The sequence below is a fragment of the Solanum stenotomum genome, chromosome 4 (genome assembly GCF_019186545.1).
Source record: "Solanum stenotomum isolate F172 chromosome 4, ASM1918654v1, whole genome shotgun sequence".
Taxonomy (NCBI): Eukaryota; Viridiplantae; Streptophyta; class Magnoliopsida; order Solanales; family Solanaceae; genus Solanum; species Solanum stenotomum.
The window spans coordinates 41,388,488-41,409,012 of NC_064285.1; the positions used below are offsets into that span (position 1 = coordinate 41,388,488).

The window sequence follows — 20,525 nt, forward strand, 5'->3', positions numbered from 1 at the left end:
CTTCATTCTCACATGCTTCCTATCTAACAAGAACCTTTTAATCGAAACCAGTAGCTTCATGTACTCTAATCCCACTATGTACAATCGACTAATCACAACTCAGGTCTAACCAATCAATTTTCATTTTGTTAACCTTACCCTGAAGTCACATACTAATCCTCTATGGCCAACACATAGATCATAATAGGAAACTACCATACATATATCATTTACAGCAATTGGCGCACTTATCCCTAAGTTTTATAACCATAAAAAGAATAAAAATGCTATTAGTATTTATTCGGGGTGGCTGGTACATAACATATAAAAATCCACCTATTTACATATTCAGGATGATATATGGTGAGAATTTGGGCCTTGTCAGCCAATTAGGGGTATCACTAGTAACACTATTGCACTGATACATTCACCTATCAGATTGTGCCACTGCCTTCTTCCAACTATAAGAAACTGGTTCAACAACATCAATTTCGAGTACATGCGTAATACCGACAATTCAATGTATAGTACAGACTAAGAACAACTGTCCTCTATAGGAATAGATTATATAAATATGGAGGAAATATAGAACTCAAGAGTTGGTTACATCCTCCTAGATCTTCCTGGAAATGCTGCAACTCATATATGTAACTAGGTAACCAAACATTTTTTTAAGCATATACTATATATTTCTCAATTGAACCAACGTGATACAAATTGTACAAATGCAACTTAAAATGCAAATAACATAAAAACCTTTACATACCTTGTGGAGTGGGACGGTTGAATAAATTGAGCTCAATCTAGTCTAAATTTAATAACTTAAGATCCTTTTCTGTAGTTGAATGTTGACATTTTAGCTTCCGTTAACCTAACCATAGTAAGCATAATATGAATAATATGATCTGGTGCAAGTGGAAATTGACTTCTTAACTTTGCTCTATCGCACGATTTGGATTATGAAGAAAGTAACATTTGCTAAATGCCCAAGTAGCCCCCTAATTATAAATGTGGCGCGCAACACATTCATAAGTAAGGCTCTACTAGACACGGTTTTGTAGACTCCCTAGGACAAACTGCTCTAATTGTCACACCCCAACCCGAGGTGAGATGAACAAGTACCATATGAACACATGCCTTACAAGTGACCTATGATGAGAAAGTCAACTATTATGCTGATAGATTTACTAATGAGAAGTTTCATATATAACACATGTCAACTAGCTGAATCGATACATGTGACAAGTGAAACTATGAATACATATGATAGCTTTACAATGTCTACAAAGCCTCTACTGGGATCCATGACTGTACCACTATGAAAATACGCATAGTAAAGACTCGGCAAAGCCTCCGAATCAACCTGGAACTCACTAACAACTGTTGAGTATCATGTGCTTCTATTGGGGAGATCTACTAGTTGAGTACCTGTACCTTATTTTTTTACCAATATAGCTATCACGATTCAGCCTCCCTTTTTGGTGTTAATCTACAATATAAGTCATGATTAATCTAATGTTAGCAGCTAATCACATTAAGGCCTTCGAAAAACAGTAGCTAAACACTTGACGGAAAGTAGGCCCATACAACCCTTACACAAATGGTGAACCACCACACCCTTCTTCTATACATTAAAACAACTTCATACATCTTTTGCCAAGATACCCAAGCACCCAACAACAATATACATAAGGCAGCCACTATCATTCCCCAAAAATCTTTCAGCATAACAGGAGAATATTGAACTCAATGATTTATATTTATCCATGAGTTCTTGACGAATATAAACAAAATTCTCCACCCCAAACCTGTATTTAAAGAGAGGCAAAAATGGGAAATAGCCTTACCTTAGTTTCTGGAAATTTATCCTCTAAACTCGAACTTCAAGAACTGAAACTCTCCTTCAAACTTTTACTGGAAAAATGTGTCAATATTCAAGAACCCTAAGGTGTTTTAGAGCTGCTGTGTTAATACAAGAAAGAACAAGAGAGAAACTTAATAAATCTGAAATTTTGCAAGTTAAAAATGAAGCAAAAGATCTGATCTTTATCCCTTTAAAATGGAGATGCATTGGCCGACTTTCTTGGCCAATTTTGGGCCATATATTGTCAAGTAGGTGACCCACCTACTTGGCCTTTTAACTTGGGCCTTTGTGACTTCAACAATTGTTAGGCCTTGCTGCCAATTATCCCTCTATTCTTGTCAATTTGGGACATTATTAATGCAAGTAGGTGATCCACCTACTTGGACTTTTCACTTGGGCCTTTTTTGGACTTAAGAATATTGGGCCTTGTGTCACGTCCCGCCACACCACAGTTAAATTTTGCGTCCGGATAGGGGCGGAAGGGTCTAGAGTTGTGGAGAGGTTTCCGGAAGACTCTAGAATCCTTTAGATTATTCAAGAAGGCTAGAGAATAATTTAGAATTCTCTAGAATAATTTAGATAGTTTCCAAAGAAAGCCTTAGAATTCTCTAGAGTGTGTAGAGAATTCTAGAAAGGGGCTTTTATGTAAATATCTTAGGGACTTGTAAGTAATTTTAATTTACACTTTAGTCATTAGGAGTTAGTATAAATAGCGGGTGCCATTCATTTGCAAGGAATCCAACCAACCAAGAATCACTAAAGTGTAAAGCATTCTCCAAAGCAATACAAAAAGCCTTCTTACAAAACTCTCTCTTTGTTCTTTCTAAGTCTTTCCTTAAGCATTCTCTGAGCGATCCAAGTCTTAAAGGCTTCCTTGAATTTGCAAGATCTTGAAAGAGTAGTGAGTAAATTGTCAAGGGCCATACGGAACTTTAGCCAACACTCTAAGTCCGTGACAACGTGGTATCACAGCCAGGTTTGATACTAAGGGAATGGCAACCGAAGGGGACGTAAACGCCGCTAGCACCACCAACGTCCGTCCGGATGGTGGAAAGGAGCCCCGAAAGGGTAAGAAGCACCAAAAGAGTCATGAGGAAATGCTGCTGGATCCCACACCAAGCAAGGCGCTAACATCTCATCCACCTTCGACCACCAAAGCAAGTGACGATGAACGTGGCGAGGAGCCTATTGACGTCACCGCTGGAGAAGAATGAGTCGCAAGGGTTGAAGTGGCGAGGCAGGCCGTGGACATATTAGGCTGGCGTTTGAACGTGGCTGATGGAAAGTTCAAGACTCTTGAGGACTTCACCCTTGAAGAGATCGAAAACATCCGTAAGGAGTTGGAGGGACGCCAGCGGGCCGAGTTTGAGATGAAGGAGGCTATCACTTCCTTGGAGTGTCGGCTCATGGAGGCGTTGAGCACGATTGAGACCATGAAGGCCGACATTAAAGCACTCAAGGAAGGTGGGGCAGCTGGAGGATCATTGTCGCTTGACCGAGATAGGAAGGCCAGGGTCGAGGCTCCCAAGCCACATATGTTCAAAGGCGTCCGTGACGCGCAAGAGGTAGAGAATTTCCTTTGGCATTTGAATTACTTCAAGTGCAACGGGCTGAAGAGCGACGAGAGTAAGATCAACACCGCTGTGTTGTATCTTTCGGAGATGGCCATGCTATGGTGGAGGCGCAAGGAGGCCGAGATAGGGAAGGGGACGTGCACCATCAACACCTGGGAGCAATTCCGAGAGGAGTTCAAGAAAGCCTTCTTCCCTAACAACGTCATCTATGAGGCAAAGCGCAAGTTTAGGGAGCTGAAGCAAACGGGCAGCATCCGCGCATATGTGCAGGAGTTCACTACCCTCACGCTTCAAATTCCTAACCTCACGGATGATGATATGTTGTTCCACTTCATGGATGGGCTGCAAAATTGGGCCAGGACGGAGTTGGAACGTCGGCAAGTCAGGACCATAGATAAAGCCATCATGCAGGCCGAAGCTTTGACAGACTTCAGGCAGGAGAAGCCCGACAGAGCCAAAGGAGAGGAGAAGAGATGAGAGGTAGTCATGACCATGGTGGGGGAGACTGTGGCAAAAGCGAGGAGCAACGGCCACATCCCAAGCATCATGATACCTACAAGTCCGATGGCAAGAAGTCTGGACGTCATGGCAACACGGAGAGGAAGACAGAGGTTGCCAACAAAGGTGGTTGCTACATATGCGGCGGGCCGCATGGTTATGCAAGGTTCCCTGAACTGAAGAGCCTTGGTGCCATCCTGCGAAAGCGGAAGGAGAAAGACGCCCAGGAGCAATGACAAGGCGAAGGGATGACGCAGTTGGGCTTGATAGGACAATGCGGAGCCATCACGAAGCAGCCTGAGAAGCCAAGAGGATACGACGCGCAATATGTCGACCTTAAGATCAATGGAAAACCCGCTTGTGCTTTGGTCGACACGGGTGCAGAGGTCAATCTCATGACCAAAAAGGCAGCAACGAGATTGGGGCTGAGTTACAGTTCAAGCAACGCCCAACTCAGGACGGTCAATGCACCCCCGACTCCTGTGAGTGGAGTCGCACATGGAGTGAGCATCACGCTAGGCGAGTGGCAAGGTAAGACCAATTTCACTGTCGCTCCTTTAGATCTCTTTGACATAATTCCTGGGCAGGAGTTCTTCCAGCAGTGCCACGCGGTGATCGACCCCTACCTTCAACGACTTTTAGTCATGGAGCAAGGAAGATCATGTATGGTGCCCATGGTCAAGGTGTCGAAGACGAAAGGACAAGTCCGCCTAACGGCCATGCAGCTCGAGAAAAACCCTAAGAAGAAGGAGTCGATGTCTAGAGCCACCAGTGCAAGTTCGAAGAAGGACAATGGTGCAAGAAGGTCCTTGCCACCGTGCATGAAGAAGGTACCAAAAGAGAACAATGCTGTGATGCTAAAGAAGCCGCCGAGGTGCTTGCCTCCTAGGAAGGAGGTAGACCAGAAGACCGAGCTAGAAGCGAATGGAAGATGTTGATGAAGGCGTTGCGCAAGGGCCTTGATCGAGTCAATGGACTATTGGTCGCGCACGCACAAGGTTCGGATGATGATGTAGCAGCAATGCGACGCGGTCGTCGCATCAATAGGTGGGGGAGAGTGTCACGTCCCGCCACACCACAGTTAAATTTTGCGTCCGAATAGGGGCGGAAGGGTCTAGAGTTGTGGAGAGGTTTCCGAAAGACTCTAGAATCCTTTAGATTATTCAAGAAGGCTAGAGAATAATTTAGAATTCTCTAGAATAATTTAGATAGTTTCCAAAGAAAGCCTTAGAATTCTCTAGAGTGTGTAGAGAATTCTAGAAAGGGGCTTTTGTGTAAATATCTTAGGGACTTGTGAGTAATTTTAATTTACACTTTAGTCCTTAGGAGTTAGTATAAATAGGGGGTGCCATTCATTTGCAAGGCATCCAACCAACCAAGAATCACTCAAGTGTAAAGCATTCTCCAAAGCAATACAAAAGGCCTTCATACAAAACTCTCTTTGTTCTTTCTAAGTCTTTCCTTAAGCATTCTCTTAGCGATCCAAGTCTTAAAGGCTTCCTTGAATTTACAAGATCTTGAAAGAGTAGTGAGTAAATTGTCAAGAGCCGCACAGAACTTTAGCCAACACTCTAAGTCTGTGACACTTGGCTGTCCATTTTCCCCTTAGCTTTCTACTAAACTTGGGCCAGATTAATGGATGTAAGTGGTAGTGTAATTGGCCCAATTGCATGGTCAAAAGAGTCTTAGTAGGTGATGCACCTACTTGGTCATTTGGGCTGGTCAATAAGTCAAAGTAGGTGATGCACCTACTTGGTCCTTTGGACTGGTCAATAAGTCAAAGTAGGTTATGCACCTACTTGTCGCCTACTAGCTTAGTTAAGTCAAAGCAAGCACCTCAATATTTTATTCCATTTCTAGACCTTAATACCTTTAACTTAACTTAAAATGTATATACACTATGTCAATTTAAACTTTAGACTTAAATACCACCTTGTGATCTCAAGTTTAGACTTTCATTGACGTCAACTTAATCGGGTCGCATCAAAATCTACGGATAGTTCACTTTCAACCTATTTACTATTGTCACTAGTTTCATAGGAAACCGAGTCCATAACTATACCACAACGAAATTTATAAGTGTCATATAAATAGAACTAGTACACGTAGAATATGGGGTGTTACATCCTCCCCCCTTATGATCATTCGTCCTCGAATGATAGCTACACCTGATAGTTCGGTTAATCAAGAATTTCATATAGAGAATTGCGAGATTTCCCATTGTAAATAGGACTATCCAAAATCCATAGACTAACCTAAAACACATATAGACAAGTCTAGCATGACGTCTCAATAGATATGGTTCATGAAATAATAATATGAAAAAGTAAACCCCTTTCTTAACCATGTAACTCACTGAATATACACAAGTAGAACTCATACAAATAAGGACTTTAATATACCTAAGCACAAGACATGCAAATGACATATCAAATGAATAAATGGTAGTAGGATTTATGATCATATCCGGGACCACATGATCTCAGATCCTTATGTTGATGTTTAGAACGAGGAGGGTTATTTAGGATCTCTACCATCTTTTGTTCCCAAGTATCTTATGTTATATTCTAGTCCTTCAACAATACTTCAATGGAGATTACACCTTTTCAGCTTAGCTTCCGGGCCTTAACAATCAAGACTAACTATAGCATCTCCCAAAAAAAAATTATGTGTAACAGACACATAATATCATAGGTCTAACCTATCGGGGTCCTATTTCCCTTCTCTTTTATCTTATGACGCTTTCCAAAGGTGAGTCTTATAAGAACGCATAGCTGTCAATATAAACTAAAGTTTTATGTCGCACCTTCCGATAAGGCATTATGCTAAGTTATTTATCTATGGTTGTGATAAAATTTACATATATGCCCAACCTTTTCTGGTCAAAATCTTCACTACATAATGATACAAGGAACGTTTGGCCAAATTGTTCAAAACTCAAATCAATAAGCACATAGTATACGGATAAATAAGTCACATTGGGCATGCCACATGGGCAAACTAGCCCAAAAGGGAGCGCATGGTACACGGGCATTAAGCTATAGAAATATGTGGTGTACGCGCGCATATGAATTATAGGGTAGCGTATGAGCGAATGACCTATAGGGAATGTAGGAATGGACTAGATGAGCACATGATGCATGAGTTCATGAGTTAAGAAATATATAATACGTAAGCCAGTAGACTATTGACATGTAGACACATAAGAAAATGGACTACGGAACACAAATCACATTGAGCAAGTGCGTCATATCTCATGGATAGGTGGACTAACATGTCAATAAGTACACATATGAAATATGAGCAAGTGAGCACATGACACATGGCTATAAAAAGCTATAAGGCATGTAAAATATATAGAAACGGTCATATGATCAATTAGCCTGCAGTACCCACACAATATGAAATGACGTGTGGAAAGTAACCAGTGCAGTAAATAACATATAGGGAAAAGGTCCTACAAAAACATATAGCAATAAAAATAAGGGTGCTCCGAATAGGATAACACTTTCTCACGCCCAAAATCCCATTAAGGCGGACCGGCACCCGTTGTCGAGAAGGCCCGGGAGGACCAACCTGTAATCATGCTCTATCTATGAACATTTAAAGGTGCTGCCAGAGTGGATAACATGTTTTCATGAAAGTAGACAGTATAAACAAACCAAAAGAAAGTGCACATGACTTGGCCGTTGGGACCATGATGTCTAAGACACGAGACACAACCACACTTCACTATACATAGTCTACAAAGCCTCTAAATGATAACACATTATGTGGTTAAGGTCGGGACAGGTCCCGCCTTAAACTCAACTACTATACAATACCAAAATACATATTATACACTCGGAAAGCCCCGAATCAACCTGGAGCTCACCAATAGCCGTTGGATGTTCTGTTCTCCTACTGGGGAGGTCTACTAGCTCCTCTACCTGCAGCATGAATTGCAGGTCCCCCGAGAGAGATGTTTGTACGGGAGAATATACTGAGTATGTAAGGCATAAAGTACTGTATGTGAAATAAGAACTCAAATGAAATCATATACCAATGTAAGAATACAAGACCACCATTTCTCATAATATGGAATCAGGTACTTTACATTCTTTTCATTACTTTATCATTCTTTACTTTACACTCTGCACAACATATAATACAAATGACCAGCTGATCAGTGGTAGACATATAAATCGGGATCGACCCATGCTAGGCTTTCCTTTAACCCCTGGGATACCACCCGTAATATTAGGATCGACCCATGCTAGGTCATTCTTCCACCGTTGGGATACCACCCATCAATAAGCAGATTCATTTAATATCTTTCCATTAACATTTGAGATGATTCTTCCGGTGGTCATAGCATTTTTGAGTTGTGGGACTATGTAGTCAACAAGTGACATGTAATAATCATATAATGTAAGAACAACAAAGTAGAGAGTATTTACACAATTAGTGAAATGCATAGGAGCTGAAATAACATATGGAACTTATTTAGTTAAAAGGAGAACTCATGCAGGGTATTCAATGTATATGTACAGATTTGACGATGAACATGTATTGGAAGGTGCAGACATGTTAAAGAGTGAGAACAAGGTCATAAGTTGTGTTGGAGTTGGTAGGCTGCCTCTATGTGTCGAGGACGAATCTAGATTTCATGCGAATTAGTAGGAAATCGAAAAGTCTTACATACCTTGTTGTACCACCTTGTAGTTACCTTGAAGTACCTTCCTTTCTTTTCAAATACTTATCTACAATAGAGTAGGTGATAAACTAGTATTAGTAGTTACTAAACATGCTTGGGCAGTCCAATCTCACTCAACAATAATGCTCGGGCAGCAAACCCGTAATTACCAAACTAAGGTTGTTCTTTCAATCCCCGCCTTCTTTTATTGCATTTGTACACTACACGGTTATATTTCAATATCAGCAATTTACACCCTTTCCAGATATCAACCAAGTTGTCCCCAATAGTTTATACATCAACCTGTCCCATAAACAGTCCTAACAATCCAACATACAATAGAGGACGTGAAACCATAGTTTCCCATCAACATCCCACGAGTTCTTATCAACAATACACTTAAAATATCATACTTAGACTCGTGTTTAAGGAAGACAAAGATAGGCCAGTCACTTTACCTTAATTCCTATAACTCGTTTTTTCTTTTAATTTTAACTCTTCAATAACTTGAGCTTCCCTTCACATAGGCCAAAGAAAAAGAGAAAAGCCTCTTAATAACAAAGGAAGGTGAGCAATTAAACTTTTGACAGATTCAGTCCTCTGCTTGTTCTTAACTAATTAATATGTTTATCTAGCATTCCATGAGAGAATTAGACTAAATCCATTAGTAATTCCCACTTATCTTACCTTGCAAGGGCTGGGTTTATCCAAGAACCCTAGGAAACTTGTGGCTGCTGCTATGCTTTGAAAGAGAGAGGAGAAGCTTAGAGAGAAATCTGATTTTTATCTATTCTTAAAAGTGAGGAAATGGCCAGTAACTTGGGGATTATAAAGGTCTTACTTTTCACCACCTCTTAAGTTTTAATATCAGCCACTAATTTGTCAAATTGGTCCAAGTTGGTGATGCACCTGCTTGGAATTATATATACACAAAATGGGCCCTTTGTGTACTCATCTTGGGCTGCAATCTTTCCCCTTTCTAATATTAAGCCATGGGCCAGAATTATACCATTAAGTTGGGCCTTAGTCTTTATTGGGCTCAAGCAGTTGGACTTGGACAGATTGGTGTGAGGCCTCATCTCCATTCCCTTTTCCTTTTTATTTAATTTGGGCCTCAAGTGAGCCCACTAATGCATGAACTAATCTTCTTCATCTACCTAGCCCACTTGAGCTAAGCAAGTAAGTGACACCTGCTAGCTTTATAAAGTCCAACAAGCACCTCAATTCTTTTATTCGTTTTCCGAGCGTAATCTCCTTAGTTTAACTCAAAACTTATATACACTTAATCACCTTAACTTTTAGACTTACATATAGCCCTTCGATCCAGAATTTAAATACTTCTAAAATTTGACGTTCACTCGATCGTGCATTAATGCAATGTACGAGAGTTACCCTTATAGCTTTTTTATTTCACCATTTATCTAGGAAATCAAGTTCATTACTTATACCACCAAGCTAAATCAAGTTCCATATGTGTAGGACTTGTACACATAAAATACGGGGTGTTACCTCCCCCCTTAGGAACATTTGTCCTCGAATGCTAGCATAATCAGAAATCTTAAATAAGTTCAAACCTTAGTTTAAATCAACTGTGAACCACATAAGAAATACCTCTTTCATGCGTACCTATTAATGCCCCATTCTGCACCTTGGACTTCCCCTTTAGGTTCAAATAAATAAGGGTACTTGGATTTCATCGCTTTCTCAGCTTCCCGCGTTACTTCTTCCACTTATTGGTTCCTCCAAAGCACCTTTACTGAAGCCATTTCTTTATTCCTTAGCTTTTTAACTTGACGATCCAGAATAGCAATAGGTACTTCTTCATAGATGAGATCCCCTGTAACTTGTATATCTTCAATAGGAGTTATATAGGATGGGTCACCTACGCACTTCCGAAGCATTGAGACATGAAACATCAATGAACTGCTGGAAGCTCCTGAGGTAGCTCTAACCCATATGCAACTTGGACTCAACTTTCCCTTTTTACCAAATCTCATTACCCCTTTCATTGGCGATACTTTCAAGAACACCCAATCTCCTATAGAAAACTCTAATCCTCTTCTTCTAACATCTGCATATGATTTGTGGGGGCTTTGAGCTGTTGCTAGCCGTTGTCATATCACCTAACTTTTTCCATAGCTTGAAGAACAAGGTCTGGTCCAAATAAAGCAGTTTCGCCTACTTCAAACCAGCCAATTGGTGATCTGCACTGCCTTCCATATAAAGCTTCATAAGGTGCCATTTTGATACTAGAATGATAACTATTATTGTAGGCAAACTCAATAAGTGGCAAATGATCATCCCAGCTACCTCTGAAGTCTAAGACACAAGCTCGAAGAATATTCTCAAGTGTTTGGATTGTGCATTCTTCTTGACCATCCGTTTGAGGGTGGAAGGCTGTACTTAAATTCACTTGTGTTCCCAAACACTTTTGGAATGATTTCCAAAACTTTGCAGTGAATTGAGCACCTCGATCAGATATAATAGAGATTGGAACCCCGTGTAGCCGAACTATCTCCTTAATATATAAATTTGCATACTCTTCAGCTGTATAATCAGTCTTAACTGGCAAGAAATGTGCTGACTTGGTGAGTCTATCAACTATTACCCATGTGGAGTAAAACTCACGAAACGAGCGAGGCAAACCAGTGACAAAATCCATGTTGATCATGTCCCACTTCCAAGTTGGAAGCTCCATAGACTGCATATAACCTCCCAGCTTTTGGTGCTCTACTTTGATTCGCTGGCAGTTCGGACATTGAGCCACAAATTCTGCTATGTCCTTTTTCATGTCCCCCCACCAATACACTCCTTTCAAGTCATGGTACATTTTAGTTGATCCCGGATGGATGGAATATCTTGAATGATGTGCTTCTGTCATTATCCTCCTTCTTAGCCCATTAACATTAGGTACACACAATCTGTTTTGACAACAAAGTACTCCATCTTGTGTAAGCTCAAACTCCTTTGTCGTACCTTGATTTACCTTCTCTTTAAGTCGTTGTAGAGTAGGATCTTTGAACTGGTCTTTCACCTCAACTACTAATGAAGATTCTGTTGCATTATGCACTACAATCCCTTCTTTTGGGGTTTCAAGAAGATGAACTCCCAAACTAGCTAGTTGACGTAGATCCTTTACCATCCCTTCTTTTTCCATGGTTTGCTCATTAATACTTGATATTGTCTTGCGACTGAGAGCATCGGCTACTACGTTTGCTTTCCCTGGATGGTATAGTATATCAATGTCATAATATTTTATTAGCTCTAACCATCTTCGCTGCCTCAAATTCAGATCCTTCTGCTTGAAGATGTATTGCAAACTTTTATGGTCTGTATATATGTCAACGTGAACCCCATATAAATAGTGGCGCCATATCTTTAAAGCAAATACAACCGCTGCTAGTTCAAGATCATGTGTTGGGTAGGTTCTCTCATGTGGCCGCAGTTGTCTTGAGGCATAAGCTATTACTCTACCATGCTGCGTGAGTAGACATCCTAAACCAATTCCTGAAGCATCACAATATACTGCATACCCCACTGTGCCTTCCGGAAGTACTAATACAGGTGCGGAAGTTAGCCTAATTTTCAACTCTTGTAAGTTTCTTTCACATGCATCATTCCACTAAAACGTAGTTGCCTTGTGTGTTAGCTTAGTTAAAGGTGCAGAAATAGAAGAAAATCCTTCAACACACCTTCTATAATAACCTGCCAACCCTAGGAAGCTACGAACCTCTGTAGGTGTTGTTGGTCTTGGCCAATATTTCACGGCCTCTATCTTTTGTGAATCAACCCTTATTCGGCATCAGATACAATATGACCCAAGAACGCCACTGATCTTAACCAAAATTCACATTTGGAGAACTTGGCATACAATCGCCGATCACGAAGAACTTGTAGTACCTGTCGTAAGTGATTTGCATGGTCCTCTTCTGATCTTGAATACACCAAGATATCATCTATAAATACTATCCAAATACATCCAAGAATGGCTTGAACACCCTATTCACCAAATACATAAAAATTGCTGATGCATTTGTTAGCCCAAATGACATAACGAGAAATTCGAAATGACCATATCGTGTTCGAAAAGCTGTCTTGGGTATATATCCTTCTCCTTCACCCTCACTTGGTGATAACCTGATCTTAAGTCAATTTTTGAAAAGCACTTGGCACCTTGTAACTGATCAAACAAATCATCAATTCTGGGGAGGGGATATTTATTCTTAATTGTGACTCTATTCAATTGTCGGTAGTCGATACACATTCTCAACGTGTCGTCCTTCTTACGTACAAATAACACTGGTGCACCCCATGGGGACACACTAGGCCTTATAAACCCCTTTTCTAACAAGTCCTTTAATTGTTCCTTTAATTCACGTAATTCTGCCGGGGCCATTCTATACGGAGGAATAGAGCTCAACCTGGAATTAAATCGATACCAAACTCTACTTCTTGTTTTGGGGGTAAACCTGGAAGCTCTTCAGGAAACACATCAATAAATTCATTTACTACCGGATCAGATTGAAGAGTCGGTGGTTCTGCCTCCACATCTCTCACTCTAACTAGATGACATATATACCCTTTTGACATCATCTTCCTCTCTTTCAAAAAAGAAATAAAATTACCCCTTGGCGCTGCAACATTGCCTTCCCATTCAAGGACTGCTCGTATGGAAAGTGAAAGTGCACTCTCTTAGTTCGGCAATCCACCGTGGCATAACAAGAAGCCAACCAATCCATACCCATTATAACATCTAATTCAACCATTTCTAGTTCAGTCAGGTCAGCCAAATGTATCACGATCACAAACAGTTACTATGCAGTTACGATAGACCCTTCTTGCTATAATAGACTCACCGGTTGGTGTAGACACTTCAAATGGTTTATTCAATAATTTTGGTGTTCTTTTAAGCTTCCCAGCAACTAGTGGAGTGATATACGATAGTGTGGAACCAGGATCAATTAACGCATATACATTATGTGAAAAGATGAACAATGTACCTGTTACCACGTCAGGTGAAGCCTCCAAATTCTGTCGACTCCCTAGAGCATATGTGCAATTTTGGACTCTGCTAGAACTAGCTGCTCCTCTAACACCTCTACCATGACCTGTAGGAACCTGTAGACCTTTACCTAAAGGAGGCACCGATGATGACGATGCAACAGCTGATCCAGTAAGTTGTGTTATATCACCCATGCGCCTTTTAGGGCAATCTCTCATTAGGTGGCCTGGCATATCACACCAATAACAGGCATCTGTTCCAATACGACATATACCTAGATGACTCCTCCCACATTATTTACAAGGCTGCCTAGGAGGCATTGATTGGCTTGTACTGCCCTGCTCTGGATATCCTGCTATTCGTGAACCTTGGCTCTCACTCTTTTGCCTAAACTGATTGCCTCTCGGCCCTTGAAATTGGGGTGGATCGCTAGCTGTAGAGTAGGGAAATGACAGCCTAGCTGGTCTATTAGAAAATCGAGGCTTAAACTCACCTTGAGGTGGTGTAAACTGCCCGGTAGACCTAGCCCTCTTAGACTGCCCCCTTTCTGTCTCTTGTTCCCTTCTTCTCTGCTTTTGATCCTCCAATATCTGTGCAAAAGCTTGCATCCTTGCTATATTCATGTCTTTATTTAAAGAAACAATAGTACAATCTCTAGCCAGATACAAATCTAATCTATCCACATATCGATGAACTCTATCCTCCATAGTAGCAACTACATTGGGAGCATACCTGGACAAGGAATTAAATTGGAAATTGTACTCTCTCACGCTCATACCCCCTTGGTGAATATTTAAGAACTGATCTGTGCGGGCCTCTCGAATCTCCAAAGGCAAATAATGATCAAGAAACGCCTTTTTAAATTCTTTCCAAGTAGCTGGAGGTGCATCTGTACTCTTAGATTGCTTCCAAGTTTCATACCATAATATAGCCACACCCTTTAATCTATATGTTGCTAGCTCAACAGCTTCTTTACCACTCACGTGCATAACATCCAAAGTTCGTTGGATTTGATCAATAAAGTCTTGCGCATCTTCTTTAGGATCTGACCTGGTGAATGATGGAGGGTCCAAATTAAGGAAATCATGTATTAGCGTTCTAGCTGCCCTATCTGCACCACCAATACCCACAACTGGGCCTTTTTGCCTTTGACCTTGGCCAACAACTATACGAGTCAATAATTGAACCACATTCCTCAAATCTTGCCCGGTATCATCTGTAAGTGGTTCTGGGGAACTCCATCCCTTCTCAACTCTTCAGGAAGTGGAGGAGTTGGGAATGTTTGTGATGGAGACTCATATTGGGACTCACCAGGGGTAGTCTGGCTGGCCTCTCCAGCCGCCACTTCTACTTGCTTTCCTTTGCTTTTACTTTTCCTTTTCTGCGGTATTTGTAACAAAACAATTATGAGGTTAAGCATGGTCCACCTACAATATTTGTTGCTAAGGCACGATCTAAAAAATGAAAAGAAAGGGACAACTCCTAAATGCCACGTAGCCTCCTGCTTATAAATGTGGTGCACAACACATCCATAAGCAAGACTCTACATAGACACGGGTTTGTAGACTCCCTAGGATGACCTGCTCTAATACCACTTTTGTCACGCCCAAAATCCCATTAAGGTGGACCGGCACCCGTTGCCGAGAAGGCTCGGGAGGACCAACCTGTAATCAATGCTCTATCTATGAACATTTAAAGGTGCTGCCATAGTGGATAACATGTTTTCATGAAAGTAGACAGTATTAACAAACCAAAAGAAAGTGCACATGACTTGGCCGTTGGGACCATGATGTCTAAGACATGAGGCACAACCACACTTCACTATACATAGTCTACAAAGCCTCTAAATGATAAAACATTATGGGGTTAAGGTCGGGACAGGCCCCGCCTTACACTCATCTACTATACAATACCAAAATACATGCTATAGACTCGGAAGCCCCGAATCAACCTGGAGCTCACTAATAGTTGTTGGATGTCCTGTTCTCCTACTGGGGAGGTCTACTAACTCCTGCACCTACATCATGAAATGCAGGTCCCCCGAGAGAGATGTTAATACAGGAGAATGTACTGAGTATGCAAGGCATAAAGTACTGTATATGAAATAAGAACTCAAATGAAATCATATACCAATGTAAGAATACAAGACCACCATTTCTCATATTATGGAATCAGGTACTTTACATTCTTTTCTTTACTTTATCATTCTTTACTTTACACTCTGCACAACATATAATACAAATGACCAGCTGATCAGTGGTAGACATATAAATCGGGATCGACCCATGCTAGGCTTTCCTTTAACCCCTGGGATACCACCCGTAATATTGGGATCGAACCATGCTAGGCTTTTCTTTAACCCCTGGGATACCACCCGTAATATTGGGATCGATCCATGCTAGGTGATTATTCCACCCCTGGGATACCACCCATTAATAAGCAGATTCATTTAATATCTTTCCATTAACATTTGAGATGATTCTTTTGGTGGTCATAGCATTTTTGAGTTGTGGGACTATGTAGTCAACAAGTGACATGTAATAATTATATAATGTAAGAACAGCAAAATAGAGAGTAGTTACACAATTAGTGAAATGCATAGGAGTTGAAATAACATATGGACCTTATTTAGTTAAAAGGAGAACTCATGCAGGGTATTCAATGTATATGTACAGATTTGACAATAAACATGTATTGGAACGTGCAGACATGTTAAAGAGTGAGAACAAGGTTATAAGTCGTGTTGGAGTTGGTAGGCTGCCTCTTTGTGTCGAGGAAGAGTCTAGATTTCATGCCAATTAGTAGGAAATTGAAAAGCCTTACATACCTTGTTGTACCACCTTGTAGTTACCTTGAAGTACCTTCCTTTCTTTTCAAATACTTATCTACAATAAAGTAGGTGATAAACTAGTATTAGTAGTTACTAAACATGCTAGGCAGTCCAATCTCACTCAAAAATAATGCTCGGGCAACAAACCCGTAATTACCAAACTAAGGTTGTTCTTTCAATCCCCTCCTTCTTTTATTGCATTTGTACACTACACAACTATATTTCAATATCAACAATTTACACCCTTTCTAGATATCAACCAAGCTATCCCTAATATGTTTATACATAAACTTGTCCTAAAAACAGTCCTAACAATCCAACATACAATAGAGGACATGAAACCATAGTTTCCCATCATCATCCTACGAGTTCTTATCAACAATACACTTAAAATATAATACTTAGACTCGTGTTTAAGGAAGACAAAGATAGGGCAGTCACTTTACCTTAATTCCTATAACTCGTTTTTTCTTTTAATTTTAACAAATTCAGTCCTTTGTTTGTTCTTAACTAATTAAAATGTTTATCTAGCATTCCATGAGAGAATTATGCTAAATCCATTTGTAATTCCACTTATCTTACCTTGCAAGGACTTGGGTTTATCCAAGAACCCTAGGAAACTTGTGGCTGCTGCTACGCTTTGAAAGACAGAGGAGAAGCTTAGAGAGATATCTGATTACTATCTATTCTTAAAAAGTGAGGAAATGGCCAGTAAATTGGGGATTATAAAGGTCTTACTTTTCCCCTCCTCTTAAGTTTTAATATTAGCCACTAATTTGTCAAATTGGTCCAAGTAGGTGATGCACCTGCTTGGAATTATATATACACAAAATGGGCCCTTTATGTACTCATCTTGGGCTGCAATCTTTCCCTTCTAATATTAATCCATGGGCCAGAATTATACCCTTAATTTGGGCATTAATCTTTATTGGGCTCAAGTAGTTGGACTTGGACAGATTGGTGTGAGGCCTCATCTCCATTCCCTTTTCCTTTTTATTTAATTTGGGCCTCAAGTGAGCCCACTAATGCATGAACTAATCTTCCCCATCTACCTGGCCCATTTGAGCTAAGCAAGTAAGTGACACCTGCTAGCTTTATAAAGTCCAACAAGCACCTCAATTCTTTTATTCGTTTTTCGAGCGTAATCTGCTTAGTTTAACTCAAAACTTATATACACTTGATCACCTTACCTTTCAGACTTACATATAGCCCTTCGATCCAGAATTTAAATACTTGTAAAATTTGACGTTCACTCGATCGTGCAATATTGCAATGTACGGGAGTTACCCTTATAGCTTCTTTATTTCACCATTCATCTAGGAAATCAAGTTCATTACTTATACCACCAAGCTAAATCAAGTTTCATATGTGTAGCACCTGTACACGTAAAATACAGGGCGTTACACACTTACTGCAAGCATTCAATGACATTAGGCAACATGTGAGGAAGTAATCCACAAAAGGGCAAATGACATACAAATAGATGAGTTGTAGAACATGCAACATGTACAATTATATAACAAACCATCATTGGAAACTATGACATATCCTCATCTCAAAGCACATACAATTGATTTTCCCATCTACTCACTTCAATCTCCTAAGAATTCTTATAGGTGTTCTACTATTGGGACTCTGCTTCCCTCTAGGTCAATATAAATACCACAGTTAATATAGAAAAAGAAAATCCTCAATAGTTCATCTTTGGGAGTAGGAGGCCGAGGTCAACTTTGCCTTCATTACTAGCTTGTGTTATATCACGCTCAATGACTGGTGCCTTTTGAGGGTCGAAATAGAAAATAAATATTGAAGCTTGAAGGCACCATAAAACATGAACTCTAATAACATGTAAATGTCAGGTACCTATAAAGTTATATCATGATTCATAACGTCTTAGAGTTAGCTGCTTTGGGCTTAACTAGACAGGTCTGGCCATACTAATAGATTCTTTTTTTAAAACAAGTGAGGGTGCTCCGACTCTTTTCCCATGCAAGATAGCGAATAAGAACAACTAGCATATGATCAATTTTTCCTATCCCGTAACTGGACTATGACTGACGAATTTCCGAAGGCATATTAAATGAACCATGTAGTAGCTCTATTCAATTGGATGGAAATCTATACATGTGTATAATGCTCTACTTCTCTTTTGTACTAATGATGTGGGTGAACTAGGCCCATGTATCTTCTATCTAGGTAACCTTTCTATTCACCTCTTTTTTCCTTGTTGTTATCAAGATGAAATATCTAGACTTGAATCAATACAAAATTGACTTCTCTGTCTAACAGAGGTTCACAACCATTACAACTCGTTAGGGTTGAAGAGTTCATACCATATCACCCATACTCCTATGTTTAGGGAATCTGATATATCTCATCTCTTTCTAACTAGAAGATCAACGTACATATTCGGCCTCTGTCATTCAAGCTTCATTCTCACATGCTTCCTATATAACAAAAGCCTTTTAATTGAAACTAGTAGATTCATATACTCTAATCTCACATGCATCCTTCAGCAAGTTAAATGCATCATCTTGTTCCTTTCCCCATGTAAAAACCTTATCTTTTTTAATAACTTCAGTTAAAGGAGCAGCAATAGTGCTAAAGTCTCGCACAAACCTCCCATAAAGACTAGCAAGTCCATGAAAACTCCTAACTTTAGTTACACTATTAGGTTTAGGCCATTCTTTTATTTCCTTGATTTTCTCATCATCTACTTCAACTCCCTTAGAACTGACCACAAAACCTAAGAAAACCACACGACCCACACAGACAGTACACTTTTTGAGATAAGCAAATAAGCGCTGATTTCTAAGAACTTCAAAAACTTGTTTTAAGTGCTCTAGGTGTTCATCCAGATTTTGAGAAAAGATCAAGATGTCATCAAAATACACCACAATAAATTTTCCATGGAAATCTTTAAAAACATGATTCATTAGTCTCATAAAAGTGCTTGGTGCATTAGTCAAGCCAAAGGGCATAACTAACCACTCATAAAGTCCATATTTTGTCTTAAAAGCAGTTTTCCATTCATCTCCAGGATTCATACGAATGTGATGGTAACCACTCTTTCGATCAATTTTAGAAAAGATTTTGGAACCATACAGTTGGTCCAACATGTCATCAAGACGAGGGATAGGATAGCGATACTTTACCGTTATCTTGTTCATGGCCCCACAATCTACGCACATCCTCCATGTTCCATCCTTTTTGGGGACCAATAGGACCGGAACAGAGCATGGGCTCATACTCTCTCGAACAAATCCCTTTTCAAGCAATTCTTCAACTTGCTTTCGTAATTCTTTGGTCTCTTCAAGATTGCTCCTATAGGCAGGCCTATTAGGAAGTTGAGACACAGGCACAAAGTCTATTTGGTGCTCAATCTCTCTCAATGATGGCAATCCCTTTGGAGTTTCATCAAGAAAAACATCTTCAAAATTCTGCAAAAGAGAAGAAACACTATTTGGCAAAGAAGGAGTTAGTTGTTCAAAATTAATCAATACTTCTTTGTAAGTAAGTAGTATTATGGGCAGCCCCTCTCTCCTAGCATTCAAACACTCTTTGGTATTTATATAAAGGCAATCATTTTTCTTTTCCTTAGCCTTTTTCCTCACACCAAAACATTTTATTTTTTTACTCACACCCTCTTTTACGTCTTTACTTAGATCGCTGCCCTCTCTCTTTTTCGCTCGGCCATCTCTCTTTTTTTCTATCTCTTGGCCTTTTTCTTTTCCCTCAAGCTCATTTTTTACCTCTCCCTTTGTTTTCCAATTGTTTCCCTCAATCGTTTTTGATCTTCAAACCCTTGAGAAGGAGATAATGGTGCAAGAGTATACTTCTTACCATTATGCAGAAGACTATACCTATTCTTTTTCCCATGATGAGTAGTATCCCTATCATACTGCCAAGGTCAGCCAAGTAAAACATGACATGCTTGCATTGGAACTATATCACAAAGAATTTCATCTTCATACCTACCAACATTGAATGAAATAATGCATTGTTTGTTTACTTTTACTTCTCCACAATCATTCAACCATTGGAGCCTATATGGGGTAGAGCGCAAGATTCATGCAATTCCTAGTTTATCCACCAAGTATGAA

At 40.0% G+C, this 20,525-nt stretch overlaps 1 protein-coding gene across 1 annotated transcript; it reads left to right on the plus strand.

The window, feature by feature from the left end:
- Positions 1–4,163: 4,163 nt before the first annotated feature.
- LOC125861502 (protein DNA-DAMAGE INDUCIBLE 1-like) lies at positions 4,164–4,853 on the plus strand. The gene has a single exon (XM_049541385.1). The coding sequence runs from the start codon at positions 4,164–4,166 to the stop codon at positions 4,851–4,853; it is 690 nt and encodes a 229-aa protein (XP_049397342.1).
- The last annotated feature ends 15,672 nt before the right edge of the window (positions 4,854–20,525 follow it).

Bases quoted from the DNA above. Each gene is read 5' to 3' on its own strand.
- LOC125861502 (XM_049541385.1), top strand. From the start codon at position 4,164: ATGACGCAGTTGGGCTTGATAGGACAATGCGGAGCCATCACGAAGCAG.